The sequence below is a fragment of the Micromesistius poutassou genome (genome assembly GCF_964030765.1).
Source record: "Micromesistius poutassou genome assembly, chromosome: 19".
NCBI classification, from domain to species: Eukaryota; Metazoa; Chordata; class Actinopteri; order Gadiformes; family Gadidae; genus Micromesistius; species Micromesistius poutassou.
The window spans coordinates 9,795,287-9,815,286 of NC_140289.1; the positions used below are offsets into that span (position 1 = coordinate 9,795,287).

At 44.8% G+C, this 20,000-nt stretch overlaps 1 protein-coding gene across 1 annotated transcript in view; it reads right to left on the reverse strand.

Annotated features, from left to right (window-relative positions):
• Nucleotides 1-20,000, reverse strand: part of lama2 (laminin, alpha 2) — a 160,936-nt gene that overhangs the window by 19,241 nt on the left and 121,695 nt on the right. Inside the window, exons 42-55 of the mRNA XM_084484286.1 lie at nt 18,364-18,495; nt 17,118-17,234; nt 16,459-16,622; nt 15,779-15,917; nt 13,936-14,038; nt 13,290-13,406; nt 12,755-12,937; nt 11,157-11,311; nt 10,196-10,339; nt 5,965-6,098; nt 3,831-3,990; nt 3,260-3,384; nt 550-712; nt 124-268 (exon numbers count right to left, since the gene is read on the reverse strand). Coding sequence (XP_084340412.1) covers nt 124-268; nt 550-712; nt 3,260-3,384; nt 3,831-3,990; nt 5,965-6,098; nt 10,196-10,339; nt 11,157-11,311; nt 12,755-12,937; nt 13,290-13,406; nt 13,936-14,038; nt 15,779-15,917; nt 16,459-16,622; nt 17,118-17,234; nt 18,364-18,495 — 1,981 coding nt within the window. The remainder of the gene's footprint in view (nt 1-123; nt 269-549; nt 713-3,259; nt 3,385-3,830; nt 3,991-5,964; nt 6,099-10,195; nt 10,340-11,156; nt 11,312-12,754; nt 12,938-13,289; nt 13,407-13,935; nt 14,039-15,778; nt 15,918-16,458; nt 16,623-17,117; nt 17,235-18,363; nt 18,496-20,000) is intronic.

Sequence of the window (20,000 nt, forward strand, 5' to 3'; positions counted from 1 at the left end):
CCCTATATATATATTTATATATATATAGACTAATATATCTATATTTTGAGCCCCTAAAATCCAGTATGGGGCGGGCTCTAGTTAGCGCAGTGTCGTGAGTTCTCGGCAGTACGCGGTGCGTACCTTGCTTCTTGTTACGAGTCATGGTGAGGGACTTCCAGCGGCCGTCGTTATGGCGACTGGCAGACGTGGCAGTGGCCATCCCGGAGCCCAGGTCAAAGGACACCTTGACCTTGCCCTCTGACAACTCCAGGGTCATGAAGTCCTTCTAGAGAACGTAAACGAATGAGAGAGAGAGAGAGAGAGAGAGAGAGAGAGAGAGAGAGAGAGAGAGAGGGAGAGGGAGAGGGAGAGGGAGGGAGAGAGTGAGAGAATGCAAAACAAAGCTGTGTCATTTTCTATTACGTTTAATTCATCTACATTTTATTGTATTAAAAAGTATGTAGTCATTGAATTGGGGTGTGAATATCTGTGTGTGAGTGTGTGTGTGTGTGTTTGGCGGTGTGTGTGTGTGTGTGTGTGTGCGTGTGAGCATGTATGTGGCCTCACCATGTCGTTGGTGGCCAGGTACATGAGCAAGGCATCCGAAGAGAAGGTGCGGAACTTGAAGGTCACCGTGGAGACGTTGGGGTTCCACCTGACGGGCCGTCCCACCCCGGAATAGCCCTCCCCGTCCAGCTGTACCGTGCCCTCACCCTCCGACGCCTGGGGGCTGACAGAGCGAGAGAGCGAGCGAGAGAGAGAGAGAGAGAGAGTGTGTGAATGAGTGAGTGAGTGGGTGCGAGAGAGAGATCTTATACATTTGTAGAAAACTGCACAATAAAACTTAATCCGTAAATATATTTTTTCTAATACATTTTATTTATAGCTCATTTTGCAGGTCATTTTATTATATAGTCATAATAGATTTTTCGCCGGCCAAAGATCCACCTGCAAACCCTGAAGAGTCTGAGAGTAGCTTCAATGATAACAGCTTCGGAGAGAAGCTAGCAACCTCCGTGAACAATAAACGGCCTGCAGAAGGACATGGAAACCGTCGTTGCACTTGTTGAGAAAGAAGGCCGTGTACAGGGGTGTTACCGTCGACACCTCGGATTGGGAGAGATACGGTTCAAGCTAGCGTTGCTAGTGGATCCAAAACCCAAGGAACAACATGAGAACCACTGGGATCGCTGCCACCAGAGAAAGGGGAAATGCAATCCACCCATGGCAATTCAACCACTCCCACACCTGGAAGATCCAGATGGAACGTGGCCGCAGAATATACAGTCCTTAGGGCAATGGCAATGGTCAGACCACTGTGATGTTCAAAGAACTCAGGTACCGAGATCGCAACGCAATCCCGCAAGGTGATCACGAGGCAAGGAAGAACGAACTATACAAGATGGCGGGAGGACCGTTGGGTTTTACGCAGGCTACAGTGCACGCACCAATGAGAGGAGAAGGGCTTATGGCGAGGTAGTGAAGGAACTGGGAGCAAGGGAGAGGCTATCTCCATCCACCCGGCTTCCCTGACGAAGACGTTCCAGGAGTCAAGGGCGATGGGATGATCTCGGTTTTGCTTCTCACGTTAGAGATGAACCCCTTACATTAACACTCAATGATAACATGCGCCGTGTCTGATTATGGTTCAACTGTCTATTTTGAGGTCTAATGTCTGCGGGTTGAACTCCAAAGTCAAAGGAGCAAAAAGATTTTACGTTGCAAAAAGATGGACGTGGCATTCATTCAGGAATCTCACATATGTGTAAAGGAAATTCTGTTCTTCCAAGATAGGCTTTATATAGTAGCTACATCAGCTAGTGGTAGCTCTGACTCTAAAGGAAGGATTACTGTGATTAGAAGGAACTCAGCTACTACTGTAGAGAGGGCGACCATGGAACTTCTAGCAGCAAAGCTGACATTTGTACAACCGCATATGGGAAGAAATTTGCATTCTTTTCAGAGTATGCGCTAGCATTCTTTGAGTGCAACTTCTTTCCTGACGTTACCCATGCTTTCAGCAGAGGGTATGAATGCAGTTTGTGACCCCAGCCTGGAAAGATCAACCAAAGCAAAGTGCTTTATATGCCTGTGTGTATGCCACACAGTCGCGCTTTCAACAAATGCTCATCTTCCCATCTTACAATATCCCGTCAAGGCTGGGTCTTCATTCTATCTAATCTCATTATTTAAGGAATAAAACTGTTTGCTGCACTTATTACAATCCCTCTATGCAAAAGTCCTCTATGCATAATCTTTTGACCTTCACAGAAAATGTTCTTGTTCACTTCAGCAACATTAACAAAGAATCCTTATTGTCTACATTTGAGGAGTTTGGATGCGGTCTGGGTACAAGGTTCCTAGGGTAAAGTCAGCAATGATGCTGTTGAATGATGCAGTTGAAGGTGTGAAGACATTGTTCTATTCATTGGGAAATGACATACCTTACTCCTGGTATTCAGAAAGACCTAATGTATTCTGCTGAGGAGGGGGTAGGGAGGAAGGGAGGGCTGGAGAGAGTGGGAGGGTAAGGGGTCTTAATGAATGCAATGTCCTTTGACGTGTCTATCTATCACCGGATATGGTGATGACACAACAATGATGGAGCCTATGGCTCACTGATGAAGGCCTTTGCATTTGCAGTACTATGAATGTAAAGAACTGGGTGTCGGTGGAGAAATATACAAGGGAGATTCACAAGTGGTGCACTTAGTGACTTGTATTCCTTCACCCAGCAGTGTCGATACAGCCTGAGAGGGTAGGCGGAGCAAACACAAGTTGAAACACTCTTCAACTAGTGTGCGAGGGCCGTCTCTGCTAGCTTTGCCAGTAAACCAACTGCCAACTTACTGAAATCCCTCAGGCATCTTTGAAAGGTGAGGTCCAAAAACACACCTGCAATTACTGCTTATCGCCATAGGTGTTGCCAGAAAACTAAACGGAAATCTTCAAGATTGTTACTTTAACTCTAAATAAAAAACTTTTATTCAGGAATTATTGAAAAGCACGCAAAAAAGTAGCAAAAAAATAAATAAATCCATCAGCACATTTCTGACCAATCAGATAATCTCTTCCGTGATTGGTTCAGGGAATCCCCCTGGCTTGGAAATGACATGCGCTCATAGAGCATTATCAGCATAATGTTTTAAACCTTGTGGTTCTACCGTAGCCTTGACTGAAAATGCTATGCTACTGATACAGTCTCCTAGTCTCCTAGGGATGTCTGAACGTCGCAGAAGAGACCCGATGGGATTGGTCGAGGGGGGGTGGTGGTTACCTGACGGTGCAGCCCTTGCAGTCTCCCTGGCGGTCCCTGTAGTTCCACAGGCCGATGGGCTTGCTGTCCAGGAAGGTCTCCCCCATGCAGCCTGTAAAGGTGGTGGTCCTCACCGCATCCGCTTTCTAGAGAGAGGGCACGGGACAGAGACACAGAGAGAGAGAGATAGAGAGAGAGACCGAAAAACAAAGAGAGAGAGATGAAGAGAGAGTATGAGAGAGAGAGAGAGAGAGAGAGCGAGAGAGAGACCGAAAAACAAAGAGAGAGAGATGAAGAGAGTTTGAGAGAGAGAGAGAGAGAGAGAGAGAGAGAGACTTTACTTGTTATACTGTATGTTGAGTATTTAATATTCTAATATTTGACGGTATATATATATACGGTATATATTTTGTATTTATCGTTTTAAACTTTGACCTCCTAATTGTACACCTGCTTTGGCAATGCTAACGTTTGTTTCTCATTCCAATAAAGCTTTTTTGAATTTCATTGAATTGAATTGAGAGAGAAGGGCGAAAGTCAACAAAAGTAAAAGTATGAGAGAGAGAGACAGACAAAGAGACAGACAGACTACCTTGACGGTTCCCAGGATGCCCCCGACAAACAGGTAGGCGTTGTGGTCCACGTCCAGGATGGTGAAGGCCGTGGGAGAGTTGGCACTGGCGGGCGTGGGCAGCAGGCCGGCCAGGGCCCCCTCCAACGGATACACAGAGATGGTGCCGTTCAGACCGTTCCTGAGAGAGAGAGAGAGAGAGAGAGAGAGAGAGAGAGAGAGAGAGAGAGAGAGAGAGAGAGAGCGAGAGAGAGAGAGAACGCCAGATAGAGAGAGAGAGAGATAGAGAGAGAGAGAGAGAGAGAGAGAGAGAGAACGCCAGATAGAGAGAGAGAGAGAGAGAGAGAGAGAGAGAGAGAGAGAACGCCAGAGAGAGAGAAATATAAATCATTCTACCACCAAGTTTAAGGACAATTCCAATGCCCTATTTCCACATTACAATCATCATTTAATATTATTATATAATATTTTCACTGTATGTACAAGTTTACATTTTTATTACATGCCATTATTTAATTGTTTCTGTATTCTTGTTTGTATAATTTAAAATCTTTTTTCTGTATGGGCCATTAAGCCCTTTGAACCTTGAAGGAGGAAGAATTAGAGAACGAAGGAGAAAGAATTAGAGAACGAGAGAGATGTTTGATAAAAGTGTACTGCATGAATAAACCAGGCAAGGCATCGACCAGCCTCTCAGAAATGGGTAGGGTGACGAGCCAAGAAATCAAACCAGCAACGACCCAGTGGCCTAACCTCTATGGCCCTATGTTGGTCACATGTTGTTATGTAGGAGTATCCGCAATGCCAGGTCTTACAGGACAATCACAATGTTCCAGGCATGTTCTGTGTTCACAGCAGAAATAACAGAGGCTATCTGCAGTTTCTACCCTGCAATAGAAGCTGGGAAGTCCCCTCACAGCAACCTGCCAGGGACCCCCCCCGCCCCTGCCCCAAACACAAATGTAATAATACTAATGACACCAACACTGATTAAAACAGGTTTGTTACTGCTGAGGTGGAAACTCTCCTGGAGTGGAGGCGACTGTCCGGTCAGTGAATAATAATACGTGGACTGTTCATGCATTGTCCCGTGGAAACAACACAGAAAATAATCATTTGGTTAAGATGTCATTAAATGGTGTGGGATGTATTAGGTCAGGCTGATTTCCCAGGTGAAGCCAGCTACCAGTGGCTGAGCGAGCTGCTGGATCTATTGGAACGCAGCCGTCTCTCTCATGCCGACAGGTGTGTGTGTGTGTGTGTGTTTGTGTGTGTGTGTGTGCGACAACTACGCTCCAATGCAGAACTCAACAATTAAGGGGTCTCAATTATATGCAATGATAGAAAACGGGGACAGGTTTCAAGAGTTCCCGCAGCATATTCAACATGAGCATAATGCTTTCCCAGGACCATAATTGTTGTAATGTTCAGTAGGTTTTGCCATACTGTAGCAGTCCAATTATCAGGTGGGCGTTGATTTGAGTTATAGGTGCTGGTGTATGGTAAATGGTATAGCGCTTTTATCCAAAGCACTTTACAGTGTTGACTGACATTCACCCATTCATGCACACATTCACACTCCGACAGCGGAGTCAACCACGCAGGGCGACAGCCAGCTCCTCAGGAGCAATTAGGGTGAGGCATCTTGCTCAGGGACACCACAACACTCAGCTAGGAGGAGCCGGGGATCGAACCAGCAACCTTACGGTTACCAGCTAACCCGCTCTACCTCCTGAGCTAATGCCGCCCCCACACTGTGCTAGATTTGCACCTACGTCAAGCTGACCTGTGTCAGCTTGTGAAAGCTTGTGTCTTTGCATCTTCATGTGAATGTAGCACAATGGCATATTGTATGTTACTCCAACTGTCCCACATAAAAAAAACCAATTTGAAAGCCATTCCATACTTCTTTTTATGTGATTTTCAATAGAAAAACTGTGTGTGTGTCTGTGTGTGTGTGTGTGTGTGTGTGTGTGTGTGTGTGCGTGCGAGGATGCATGGATGTTTGCGTGTGTGCATGCGTATGTGCGTGCGTGCGTGTGTGTGTGTGTGTGTGTGATTGCGGTGTGTGAGTATGTGTGTGTCTGTACGTGTGTGTGTGTGTGTGTGTGTGTGTGTGTGTGTGTGTGTGTGTGTGTGTGTGCGGTCCTCTTACCGAGAGGCTTCGATCCGGTGCCATTTGCCGTCGTTGATGGAGAGGTGGGGGTACTCCACCCTCCCCACACCCGAGCCCACGTCCCACAGGAAGCTCACCTTGCCCTTGCGCATCTCCAGGGCTAGGAAGTCCACCTGGATCAGGACCGAGGAGACAGATGGAAACAGTAATAAGTCAAAAGGAAATGCATAGAAAACATATGACCTAAAGCTATACAAAAATGTAAACACACACAAATGTAAAAAATGCTCTAAAACCAATGTGTATCTGTACAAAAGTGTATGTAAATAACAAATATGTCCATATGAAGATATAAATCATTATACTTATACAGTTGTTTTGTAATAGTAGAATAAGTAGTATTCTCGTCGTTTTGCTGTCCCATTAGATTCACATCCGGTTTGAATCCTAGTGTATAAGATTTAGTTGTCATTTGATTTAAACCTAATGGGGACCTGAAATCTGCAGTTACAAATCTGCAGCATCAGGGGAGAGGAAAGTAATGATATATTGCCGAGTTCAGTGACTCAGGCTTTTTAATTGTAACCAGTGTGATTCCAATTAATACCAGCTCTCCACTGAGGGACATAAAGAGCAGTAAGAGTTGTTATGTTATCCGGGTTTCTAATTTCAAGAACTAATCTTTTCCACCCTAATTCTCTCTTTTAAGTGAATTCTCACAATATTTATCCTGCATTTTGATGAATGGCCTTATTACATATGTATGAGCCCAACATTTATACATACAGTCAAGCACACGCACACACTCAGACACACGTACACACACACGCACACACACACACACACACACACACACACACACCAACAAACGCACACACGCACACACACAAATATATATAATTATAATTTATACAGTTCAATGCACTATTGAACAACATTTCCGAGAGTTTCATATTAAGATACAAGACAAAAGCTGCACCCATTCTAGTCTCTCCACAACTTGGAAAATATTAATTATCACAGATCACAAATCAAAGGGCAATATTATAGATTATGCACTAGGAACACATTTTTAAAAATCACAAATTAGTGAACCACACACACACACACACACACACACACACACGCACGCACACGATCACACACACACACACACACACACACACACACACACACACACACACACACAGTCACACACACACACACACACACACACACACACACACACACACACACACACACACACACACACACACACACACACACACACACACACACACAGTCACACACACAGAGTCACACACAAACACACCCTCTCAGATGGAGCAAGACATTAATTTCTCATGGGAAATCAGAACAAGGCAGAAAGCAGCATAAAGTCGCTGTTAATTGCTCTCACTAGCTGGGACATAAACACCACACACACACACACACACACACACACACACACACACACACACACACACACACACACACACACACACACACACACACCTGCAGGGCTTGTCACTAGTAAATTAATCTGTGATATGTTTTGCATGATGCCTAGTAATAAGTATGTGTGCTTGTTTATGTGTGTGCGTCCCTGCATTTGTGCGTGCTTGTGTGAGAAACGGTGCTGGTGCATGTGAGTGTGTACTGTGTGGAGCTCTGCATTTTATGATGATAAGTAAGATAAATGCTACAGTTCTACACCATCTTCAACATCATGAAATGTGATTAATGGGCAATATTTAACGAATGATAAAATGTAAATATGCACTGCAAAAAGTTTAACTTGTGCCAGCATATTTTCCCAGCAATATGACTTTGTGGCCATAAACTAAAAGCTAAAATGGAGGCACTGACTCTCCCAGAGTCTGTCTACACAGGGCTGTACAGGCTAGGAATGGAACTGTTACCGTCCGGAAAAACGTACCGTACAGGATGATGACATGTATGGAAGGCCAAAAGGTTCAAACTTCATGTGAACATGACAATTCTCTAACAATATTCAGTGTCCATTGTATGAAGTAAAGGAATATTGCCTATTGGTTAAACAGCCACACTGAACCAAGAAGAATAGATGTAGACCTACAATAACACACATTCAATTCATATTGAACACAGTCGTAAAAGGTGGAAATATGGATCCATACCTTACTTTCTGAGAACTAAATGGAGACATAATGTGGTTATATAAGTGAAAATAATGTTTAGCCTACAGTGTGTTACTGAATTGATCATGGATTAAACACCCTATACAGGCTCTACATCAGTGGCGGCTGCTGGTCTTTCTAAGAGAGGAAGCTAATTTTCAGCCTACATCATATAAATTGTCAATTTATTTATATGTCAATTCTGCTCTCTGTTCCTTTTCAAGGAAATGCTCTGTGACACCTGTCATACCAACTAGCTGTATTCTCCAGTGACTTGACCAGTGTCCTCTCAATGGCCAGCAGAGCTAGGCTGCTTAAACGGCCTTGGCCCATTGTGTTACGGGTGTAGGACTTGAGCTGCTTTAAACAGGAGAAGCTACTTTCACACAAACAAGACCTGCAGATGTAGCTCCAATTGTTGCCACTAATAAGAACAGTTTGTAAAGCTGATGCATTGCACTGTCCAACTCCATGTCTTTAAGGAACACCAAGAAATCACACAGCTTTCCCCTGTCACCCTGCAAGTCCTGATCTGAATACAGGACTTGAAGTTCAGACCTTAGGCTCCCTGAATCAAAGTGATACCAAAGTGACTACCAAAACTATATTAAACTCAAACATGGAAATGTGGTAATTCTGTTTAACTGAAACAAGGAATTGTGTGTAAGTGTATGAAATGTACGATGAAAATTGTCTAGCAAATATTGAAGTTGATGGACGCTGAGCTTCAACAGGCAAATGCACTGTGATGCTACGGGAATGTATGAGAAGGAAATCGAGTCAGTCAACCTGCGATAAGCAACTGGTTCTGAAGATGGTTCGAGATGGACGTGTTTTAACTAATTTTTAGTCAATGAAATGTTAACACAACAGTATATATTTGACCATTTAATTTTTTTAATTTTAGGGGAAGCCGAGCTTCCCTTGCAGTCTTAGAGAAATCGCCACTGCTCTACATAGTGCAGGTGTATAGTGTTCAGCATTATGACAGCAAAAACGATGTGATTAAATCAATGCACGTCTCAAATGAGGCGTAGTTTTGACCCTTTTAGCCTTCCATACACATGTGCAGGGTCGCTGCGCACACGTGCACGGTTTGGGACTGATTGCAATGCAGTATGGCAGAGGAGTCCCAGACGTATAATTATCATAAACATCAAGACTTTATCATACTTTATTTTCCACACAGCCAGTAACAATGCTTTTGATTGTTGATGACTATCGATTATGCGGTCAGTGACTGTGAACACTGAGTGATTAGTAGAGAGAACATCATCAAAGTTGAGAATGGCGAGAAAGGACAGAGCGAGTGGTAGAGCTACACATTACTTTTATGAGCAAGAGCGTGTCAAACACGTGAAGCCATTTACAGTGACACCATCCACACTCTGACCAGCGAGGGGAGCGAAGACGGAGATTAAACCTGAACAACAAGTCTGGTCAAGTCGAGTGCGTTTCATTTGTACAGCCGTTGATCTCAGTTACAGTCTCAGAGGTCTTAAAGGGCCCCATGTGTATGAAGCCCCCCTAACCCTAGCCAAAGTGTGAGAAAAAACTCCTTTAGTTAAAGGAAGAAACCTGGAGAAGGAACGCAGAGTGGGGGATCCAGCGATGGTTAGGAGTGCAATGGGCTCCATCATTTACATGTATAGTATTACAATCAAACAAGCAAACAAGAACAATCAAAAAATATATAGTATATATAAAAAAAAATATATAAAAATACTATATAGTATATATATAGTATATATTATAGTATTATAGTATAGAGTGTTGTTAGCCAACAGCTAACCAACTCTCCCTGCCGCCTTCAGCCAACACTTTACACCCAACTTAACTCAATACATGACACCGCTGAAGGCGTGGGCGTGCATATGGCGTATACGCATACGATTTATATTCATTAGTTCACATTATTGCACTCTATATATATCGGTTTATTCCAGGATTATTTTTCATTTCAATATTTCCATTTAAACGTCAAATAAAAAATCTATAGCAATAAACCGAACTGAATGCCTTGACCATAGACCGTTAAACAAACTCTCCTGCAATACCTTACACCCCTTATATTTGTCTATGCCAATAATAGAAAGCTAAGAGGAAATGGCAGGATGTGAGGTCACACGTACGTATTTGGCGGAGCCCAAGTAGAACAGGAGGTTGTCTGGCGTGGTGGTCTTGACGTGGAGGACGATGGTGTTGTACCTCCCCTTCCGAATGTCGGGCCGGTAACTACGGAGACAGTCGCCGCCCGACGACACCGAAACTTTGATCTGAGGATGAGAAACACAGACACTTGTTCTGGAACAGTCTTTAAATTGCGTGTTGAAACATACCTTTATAGTCTGGTCACTTTCTCCTGATATAGACTGTAAAGTTAATTGTGGAATTGTACCTCTCTGATCCCTACGGTTATTTTAAGTTAAGTGAAGTTAAACTAAATTAATGGGCTTTTGGTGTAAGGCAATCTGTACTGCTGTTTTGCACATATAAATACAAAGTGGATTACATTTCTAAAAGTATGAATTTTTATTGATGTTATGCACATAAACAGTATATAAGTACATGCGTTTACCTGGTGTTGGTGTAGGTTATTCCTGATTCTAAAGGCAGTCCTTAACATGATGGTTATATGCACATAAATTTCCTTACATAAACATAACATACATAAAAGTAGCTTTATACGTTTGGAGGTTCAGTTGGGGTACTGCACCACAGAATGGAAAGGATTAAAGACGGACAGGTCCAAAGCACATGGATCCCTGGCAAATAGTAATTGTAATCCAATCAAATGTAATCCAACCTCATCCAATCCAATATTGTTATCTACCCTCATCTAGTCTCATCTATCTACTCTTATCTACCTTCATCTACCCTCATCAAGTCTAATCAATTTAATATAGTCTCATCGATCTACTCTACTCTACTCTAATCTATCTTTGTTATCTATAACATAAACGGTACGGTTAGTTTATGTTAACCCTTCACTTCCCTTCAACTTGATTAACTACACACGTTTGATTACACTTTCCGCAAGGAGTTCAGGGTTCCATGTCGGCAGTATGGATGATTGTGTTTCCATTGATTTACCGAATTGGCCTGCTTCCTAGCCTGGTTGATCAGCTCCTTGATTTGAGAGATGTTCCGCCTCAGATTGTCTTGCAGCCTCTTGATGGGCTGCAGCTTCTCCAACAGCCTGTCCGCCTCATCTTCCAGATCCTTGACTTTGGCCCCTGCAGCATGGACTGAGGCGAGAGAGGGAGAACAATCAACAGGGCGTCTCTGTTACTGGCTACTGCTAGTTAAAGAGAAGCAGCGTAGGAAACAAAGCCAAATCGTCAGAGCACGAGAGACAAAAGAGCAGGGAGGAGATTGACCAAGAGCAAAGAGGTAATGGGTAATGGTGGGGAAAAAGGCTCAAGGAGTAGCAATAGAGAAAAAATCTAGCTAAGAGCAGCTAATGTCAGATGTACTATTAGCGTAGCACACTATTACAAGAGGAGAATTCGACTCTTGTACAGCAATGACAAAGAAATGACAGAAAGAAAGAAAGAAAGTAAAGAAAGGACGAAAGAAAGACTTTGTAGAGCTACCATGCGCTGGCGAAGGATTGAGGTGTGTAAATATAAGCGAGTAGGCACTGGAGCACAGACGGCGATGATAGCACTAATGAAATTAACGGTGCACCAATTTGTGTTTTTAGATGAAAATACCCTCAAAACAAGTTACAGCACCATAAAAAATGTTTTAATAGGACATCGTTTAGATATAATCAATTAAACATTTTATGTTTGTAATTAACATTGCCAAAGCGTGAATTGACAATGCCGTTCCATTTTTCAGTGTTGAAAACCACTGAGTGGTTTTCAACACTGTGACTTGTGTAGCTCTCATTTTGGTATAATTTGGATGTATTGGTGCACCGCTTGCAAGAACACGAGAAAACAATTAGAGACTTGTATAATTAAAAAATACATACTGATTGCTGGGGAGATAATAGAAATAAAAAAGAGAGACAAAAGCAAAAAGTCAGGTGTGAGATCAAATCAAATTATTTTCAATCAATTTCTGCTATAGTTAGTTGATCACTTGATCGCGCGTTTTCTTTCAGCAGCAAAAGACAGGATGATGGAGGGAAGATTCAACTACTCTACTGTCAAATGAACAAGCAACATAAATACACGTGAAGGATAATGGTAACTTTTTACTTAATTCATTTGAAAGCATTCCCACATATCATCTTGCTCCAAAATTTAAATAAATACATTTGCATAGATGAGCCGGTTTTTTAAAATCTAATTTACAATGTTCGCACCATTTTTCTCCAAACTTATAATTGAAATGAACAGTTCACAAATTTGGACCCATGGTAGACCCACACTAAGACAAATATCAATATGCCCTGAACTTCCTGAGAACACATTCATGACTTCATTCTAGCCCAGGTAGATTGCTGCAGTAAGAAGCCTACAAATTCAATACTGAGCAATTAAATAACAGCATCTAATCTCTAGCATCATGCTAGACAATCTGTTACAGGCCCTTGGGTCCAAACTATCCTCGTTAACATTGGGAGCACCTTTAAATCAGAGTCGAGGAATGCCTTGGGTTGACTTCCAAAATTCTTTCTATAACAGCGAACAGGAAAATAACTTTTTCTCCCACAAAGCATTGCAAAGTAGCCTTACTGTTCTTCTCCGGGTCCTGGATCATGTGATTGGCTGCTCTGACGGTGTCCTCCAGTTCACTGTAGTTCTTCTGGAGGCCGCGGAGTCGCAGGTTCAAATCCCCCAGGCGCTCTAGAACATCGATGGCAGTGGCGTTTGCGTCTGCTGCCACGACCTTGGAGGCTGCTAGCTTAGCTGCTGTGTCTGGAGGATGTATGGAGGCAGGAGCGCACACACACACACACACACACACACACACACACACACACCCCCCCACACACACACACACACACACACACACACACACTAGGATATAAGAAAATGTCTTTCTCTTTATGACTGTCACTACACTATACGTATAGGAAAATGCTGTGTGTGCACGTGTACATGTATGTGTGTACTTCTGTGTGTGTGTTCTGAGTACTGACAAGCACCTGACTGTCTTTTATGATATCGATCAGTTTGTACTGAGAGTTTAGATCTCTTTTGTTCTCTCGTTTTCTCTCTCTCTCTCTCTCTCTCTCTCTCTCAGGGACACACATTGTGTGATGCTCACCGCTGGGTATGGCGTTAAGGGTTGCCATGGTTTCGTTGACAGCCTTCAGCAGGTCTTTGTTTTTGTCTCTGGCAGTTTTCACCCTGCCCTTCAGATTGGCCACACTTGCTGCATTATCTGCGCACATACAAAGACAGACAGACACACACACACACACACACAGACACAAACACACAGAAAAGCCACAGGTGACTAATGAAAGCAAACGTTCAAGCCTCTTCCTCTTCGAACGAGGTGCATAATGACCTACAACGATAGATCGACAGCCGTTGAGCCAGAGAGAGAGAGAGAGAGAGAGAGAGAGAGAGAGAGAGAGAGAGAGAGAGAGAGAGAGATAGAGAGAGAGAGAGAGATAGAGAGAGAGAGAGAGAGAGATAGAGAGAGAGAGAGAGAGAGAGAGAGAGAGAGATAAAGATAAAGATATCTATCCCTTTAAAGATAAAGGGATGGAGGGATGCACAAACAGCATTTCATTACATTCTACCTTATTATAGCTTCATGGTTTGTATGGACACAGCCATGGGCAGACAGGCAGACAGATGGGTGAGAAGAAAGACATTCTGACACACTGACAGACGGATAAGACAGACGGGCAGTCAGATAGACGGACACATAGACAGGGAGACAGACAGCTAGACAGACAGACCTTTGACGTTGTCCTCTAGTTGCTTGGCTTGGTTCAACAGTCTGTAGCTCTTCTGCAGTGAGTCTTTGGCTTCGTCCTTCACTGGGATGTCAGGACCAGAGGCCTACACACACACACACACACACACACACACACACACACACACACACAAATACACACACAGGTACACACGCACACACACACATACACACGCACACACACACACACACACACACACACACACACACACACACACACACACACACACAGGCACGCACACACACACACGCACACACACACACACACACACACACACACACACACACACACACACACACACACACACACACACACACACACACACACACACACACAGGCACATCAGCATGCACGCACATAAATACATACACACACACACACACACACACACACATGTTGTGTATTAATAATACTAGAAACACAAAATTGCGTAATAAGATACAGATGCATGCGCAGACATACAGTGAAAATATCCTGCTTACAGCTCGTCGGGAGCAGTTAGGGTCAGGTGTCTTGCTCAGGGACACCTTGACAATCAGCTAGGAGGAACCGGGGGATTGAACTAGCAACCTACCGATTGAAAGTCATCTCCTGAGCTAAGCCAAACTGACAAAGTGAGGCTGAAAGAGAAAGGCTGCAGTAGAGTGCGGCCTGACATTCATAGGTAGCCTGTTCCCAGCAGGACATAATGAACATAATGAACAACTTACAAGCCCTGGGGAGAGCACACACACACACACACACACACACACACACACACACACACACACACACACACACACACACACACTAACACACACACTAACACACGCACACACTAAGACACAAAGAAAAAGAAAGAAGAGTAGGAGGAAAAAGGAGAGAAGGAATGATTGGAACAGAGGAAGAAAGGAAAAGGGGTTGAAAGAAAACAGCTCTTGCAGAAAGAACAGAGAGCAATGATGAATGAAGAATGAGAGATAGAGAGGGGAGAGTGATCAACTGTTTCCCGATAGGGTGACATCAGTAAAGACAAATGAGTGAAGAAGTGTCTGTGTGTTTGAGAGAGTGCGCGAGAGAGAGAGAAAGAGAGAGAGGGGCGACACTGCTTTCATCTCCCCACCGCGACTAATGGTGCGGCCCGGGCGCTTGCGTTGCACCAGCGGTGGCAGTGACTACCTGTTCATGCATGTGAGATTTATCATTCCTCTCTCCTGCTGTCACACACACACACACACACACACACACACACACACACACACACACACACACACACACACACATACACACACACACACACACACACACACACACACACACACACACACACACACACAGGCTGCACTTGTATGACCCTGCTTGGCTGATTGAAAAGATAAAATGGATGTGCTTTGCTTTCAATGATGATGGTGATGATGATGACATATCTGTGTATATGTAACTACAGTGCCTGTGTGTGTGTGCACTTTATGTGTGTGTACTTTGTGCCGAGGTATGTCCATTGTTCATGCAAATTAATTATTTCTATGTGCGAGTGTGCATTTGTGGTGTGTGTGTGCCCTTTCTTTATGCGTGTGTGTACTTTGTGTGTACAGACCAGGGAGCCTGTGTGTATGTGTGTGTGTTTGTGTGTGCCTTTGGATGGTGTTTTCCTGCCTGTGTGTGTGTGTGTGTGTGTGTGTGTGTGTGTGTGTGTGTCCGTCTGTGTACGTGCGTATATATGTGTGCGTGTGTGCGTCTGTGCATGCGTGCGTGCGTGCGTGCGTGCATGCATCTGTGTGTGTGTGCATGTGTGCATGTGTGCGTGCGTGCGTGCGTGTGTGTGTGTGTGTGTGTGTCCTCTCACCAGCATCAGGGCCTCGGCGGCGCGCTGTTTGGCTGCCTTGGCCTCTCTCTCGGCCTCGTCCACGCTGGCCTTTATGTTGCTGTAGGCCTTGAACGCAGCCGTGGCGTTGAAGGAGAGGTTCTTAGCCTCCGCCAAAATACTACCAGGCAGGGATCACACAGCAGGTACAGGACAGGGAGACCCAAGGGGAGGACATGAGGGAGGAGGAGGTGAGGAGGAGGTGAGGAGGAGGTGAGGAGGCAGGGATCACACAGCAGGTACAGGACAGGGAGACCCAAGGGGAGGACATGAGGGAGGAGGAGGTGAGGAGGAGGTGAGGAGGCAGGGATCACACAACAGGTACAGGACAGGGAGCACCAAGGAGAGGACATGAGGGAGGAGGAGGTGAGGAGGGGGAGAGGAGCAGGAAAGAAGACAAGGAAGAATTATTAACCAACAGAAGATAAAATTAATGTGTATGGCGTTTAAACCATAACAACAATAATGATAATAATAATAATACTGTTGTGACAATATAATAACACCCATAATATTACTACTAATAATAACAAATCATTAAAGACAAATTATTGTTATAATTATGATGATAAAAAATGGTTTGAGGTATTTTTGTATTTCTAGTGGTTTCTCATGTATTGACGTGTAAGTAGTGAGTGTGGAACGAGCGGCCCTTTAAGTACCCGTCGAGGATGGCCGCTGATTCGTTGAGCTGCTGGGCGTGTCTCTCGGCGAGGCCCACGTGATCGGCCAGGTCCCCGTCACTCAGCCCGTCCGTCAGGTGAGCCACTTTGGTTTCCAGGCGGTCATGGAGAGGACCAAGCTCTCGCTCCATCTCCTCTAGATCCTGCAGGCACACACACACACACACACACACACACACACACACACACACACACACAAGCATACATAATCACGCATACACACACACACACACACACACACACGCATGCACAGACACGCACACACACACACACACACACACACACACACACACACACACACACACACACACACAGGCGCATAAGCTGTCGCATAAGCTACCGGCTGGCTTCAGTACAGTTAGACATCATAATTCCATTCAGTTGTGAGGGCTACTTTCAAAACATCTACATCGGCATTTTAAAAACCAGGTGGCCGGTTTACCAGCAGCTGGCCCGGCGATGGTTCTGGAAGGAGCCCCAAGGCAGCCCCCGTGCGAGGCCTCCCCGGCTACAGCTGTACGCTGCGGGCTTCTCCCCCCGGCATAAGGCCTCCGTTGCCGTACGTCCACAAGGAGCGCACTGTTGCTGTGGTGGTGTTGTTCTGATGGTGCGTGTGAGAGGGCCGCTGTGCCACCCACCTCGATCTCCCCGTTGATGCGGTCCGAGAGCTGGTTGGCCTCGCCCAGCAGCCGCTCGCCGTCCCCCAGAAGCCCCTCGGCCTCCTGCCTGACGCCACTCACCGCCGCCTGCTTCCTCTGCAGCACACACACACACACACACACACACACACACACACACACACACACACATGGCAGGGTTAGTGTGTGTGTGTGTGTGTGTGTGTGTGTGGTCTGTGTGTGGGTTTGTGTATGTGTGTGTATGTGTGTGTGTGTGTGTGTGTGTGTGTGTGTGTGTGTGTGTTTGTATGTGTGCCAGGCTGTATGTGTGTGTTTGTATATATGTGTGTGTATGTGTGTGTGTGTGTGTGTGTGTGTGTGTGTGTGTGTGTGTGTGTGCCAGGTAGTATGTATGTGATTATGCATGAATGGCATCCTGCCTGTTAGAGTGTGTGTGCGTATGTGTGTGTGTGTGTGCGTGTCAATGTTTGCGTAGGTTTGAGTAGGTCCATTCACAGGATGTTAATTGAAGCCGTTACTTTTCCAATAATAATTTCAAGAAGAAAGATTCTGTTAAGTGGCTATTTCAAAATTGCATACAAGGACTATATTCATTGTAAAAAAAAAAAAAACATGATTACCCATGTCAGGGAATATGGAACGTGGAATGCATGCATGCTAGAATTCAATTTGACTCCAAGGCTTTAGTGTGCTGAGGGCGTGTACCGCTGAACTGAGAGAGAGAACCAAGCGCGAGAGACAGTAATAATAAACCAAACCATTAAGTTATAAAAAAAAATAATAATAATAAAAGGGAAATAAATACAGAAAAAGCTAATTGTAAAGAAATATGTTATGATATCCTTGAACCTTCTCATTCATTCAGCTTGGCACTGAGGATGTGAAAAAGGTCATCTTAATCAACGGCATTCTGCACCAAAAAAACAAACTAAAACTGCAACACATATTTTTACAATAACAACTCGAATAAACTTTTTGATATTTAGATATTTGGGACCATAAGCAGACATGAGCCAAACTGCCTGGTGGGTCCGTTTTTTCGTCTTCATTTTTGTGCCATTTATAAGAACAGCATAACAGAGCCTTGAGCATTGTTCCCTAACCAATCTGAAACACAAAGTGATATATGTGCATGTGTGTGTACGTTGCTGTGTGTGTGTGTGTGTGTGTGTGTGTGTGTGTGTGTATGTGTGCATGCGTCTTCACACGCACGTGCAGAAACAGTGTGCACAAAGAACAAGTGTACCTCCAGGGCTGTGAGGTTGGCCTGGTTCTGTGCAGCCAGTATCCCAGCCTCCCTGCTCTTGCTCTGGGCAGCGTCCAGCAGCTCCTGGGCCTCCTCCAGTTTCCCCCCGTGGTCCGACAGCTTCCCTGTCACCTGCAAGGGGGGGGGGGGCAAAGCAAACCAGAGAATATTATGCACATGAACAAGGGTTCGCCTATGCAACATTACCTCACTTAAATTATCCAACGTGTTCCATGAAATGTCACTTTAATATGGAATATCGGGACACAGAATCACAGCGGGCATAATGTGGTAACACAATGGAAAATTGGCCGCATTTAAAGATCCCATGGCATGCTATTTTATGCATGCTTTAATATAGGTGTTAGTGGGCCCCTAATACAGTACTTAAAGACGTTAAAGAAATTCAGCCTTGGTGCAGAGTTACAGCCACTACGAGCCAGTCCCACAATGAGCTCTCCACAAACGTGTCGTTTTTAGAGGCGGGTCAAGGTGGAGGGTGGGGGTGTGGCCCTGAGCAGCTTGTGGCCACGGTACCATGCGCTAGTGTTTACAGTGGAACACTGAACACTCCGGGTGCTCCTGCGGGAGTCCTGGAGCTCTATATATAAATAATATCATATTATATTTAGATATCTATATAATATAATAGATATTATCATGGTCAAAAGCTGTTTGTGCCTCTGGATGATATTATGAATCTCAAACGACTACGCCTCTGGTTCTTCCACTTCCACGTCAATATTAAGTACAGACTGAACTGCGAAATGGAGGAGAAAGGGATTGTTGGCCACGATTGTTGCCCGGGTATGTCTGCGTCGGGTTGGTTGAGAAGGAATTGGGAACCGCGACATGGAGGAGAAAAGGATTGTTGCCCAGGATTGTCCGTCGGAGCCCCGCTGCCCGCTGAACGCTGCCCACCCCCGGGGCTGCCCGCCCAGCCCTGCTGCCCGCTACTGCGGGGCTCCGACGGACAATCCTGGGCAACAATCCTTTTCTCCTCCATGTCGCGGTTCCCAATTCCTTCTCAACCAACCCTACACAGTCTAGTCTTTTCACCAAATGGGAGCTTTATGCAAGCTTACATTATTGTGTTGCGTGTTATGCGCCATAACACCAACAGCAGAACAGTTATCCAAATAACAAAGAACACTTGCGTTACAGTGTGTGTATTCACACACACACATGTGGCACTCGCACAGTCCTAGCTCATTGTCTCATTGGCGGGCCAAATTCTGTGGGCGGGCCAAGCAGAGAAAGGGGAGGTAACATGGCCCCATATGACGACATATGCGGCCGGAAGCCAAATCGAAGCGTTTCAGCGATCATTTTTTCAAAGGCGGAGCAAGATACCTAATTCTCGGTTTACACCTAATGCAATTTTTAGCTACTGGAGGACCATAGAGAGGCTAGGGGAACTCAACTTAATGTTAGAAAACCTCATAAAGTGAAATTTTCATGCCATGGGACCTTTAAGTGGTGCCTTGCTTGAAGACACCTCGACTCTTTAGTGGGACTGAATTAAAGTAGTTACCCTCCAGTTGCCACCAAACGATGTGCGCACACACACACACACACACACACACACACACACACACACACACACACACACACACACACACACACACACACACACA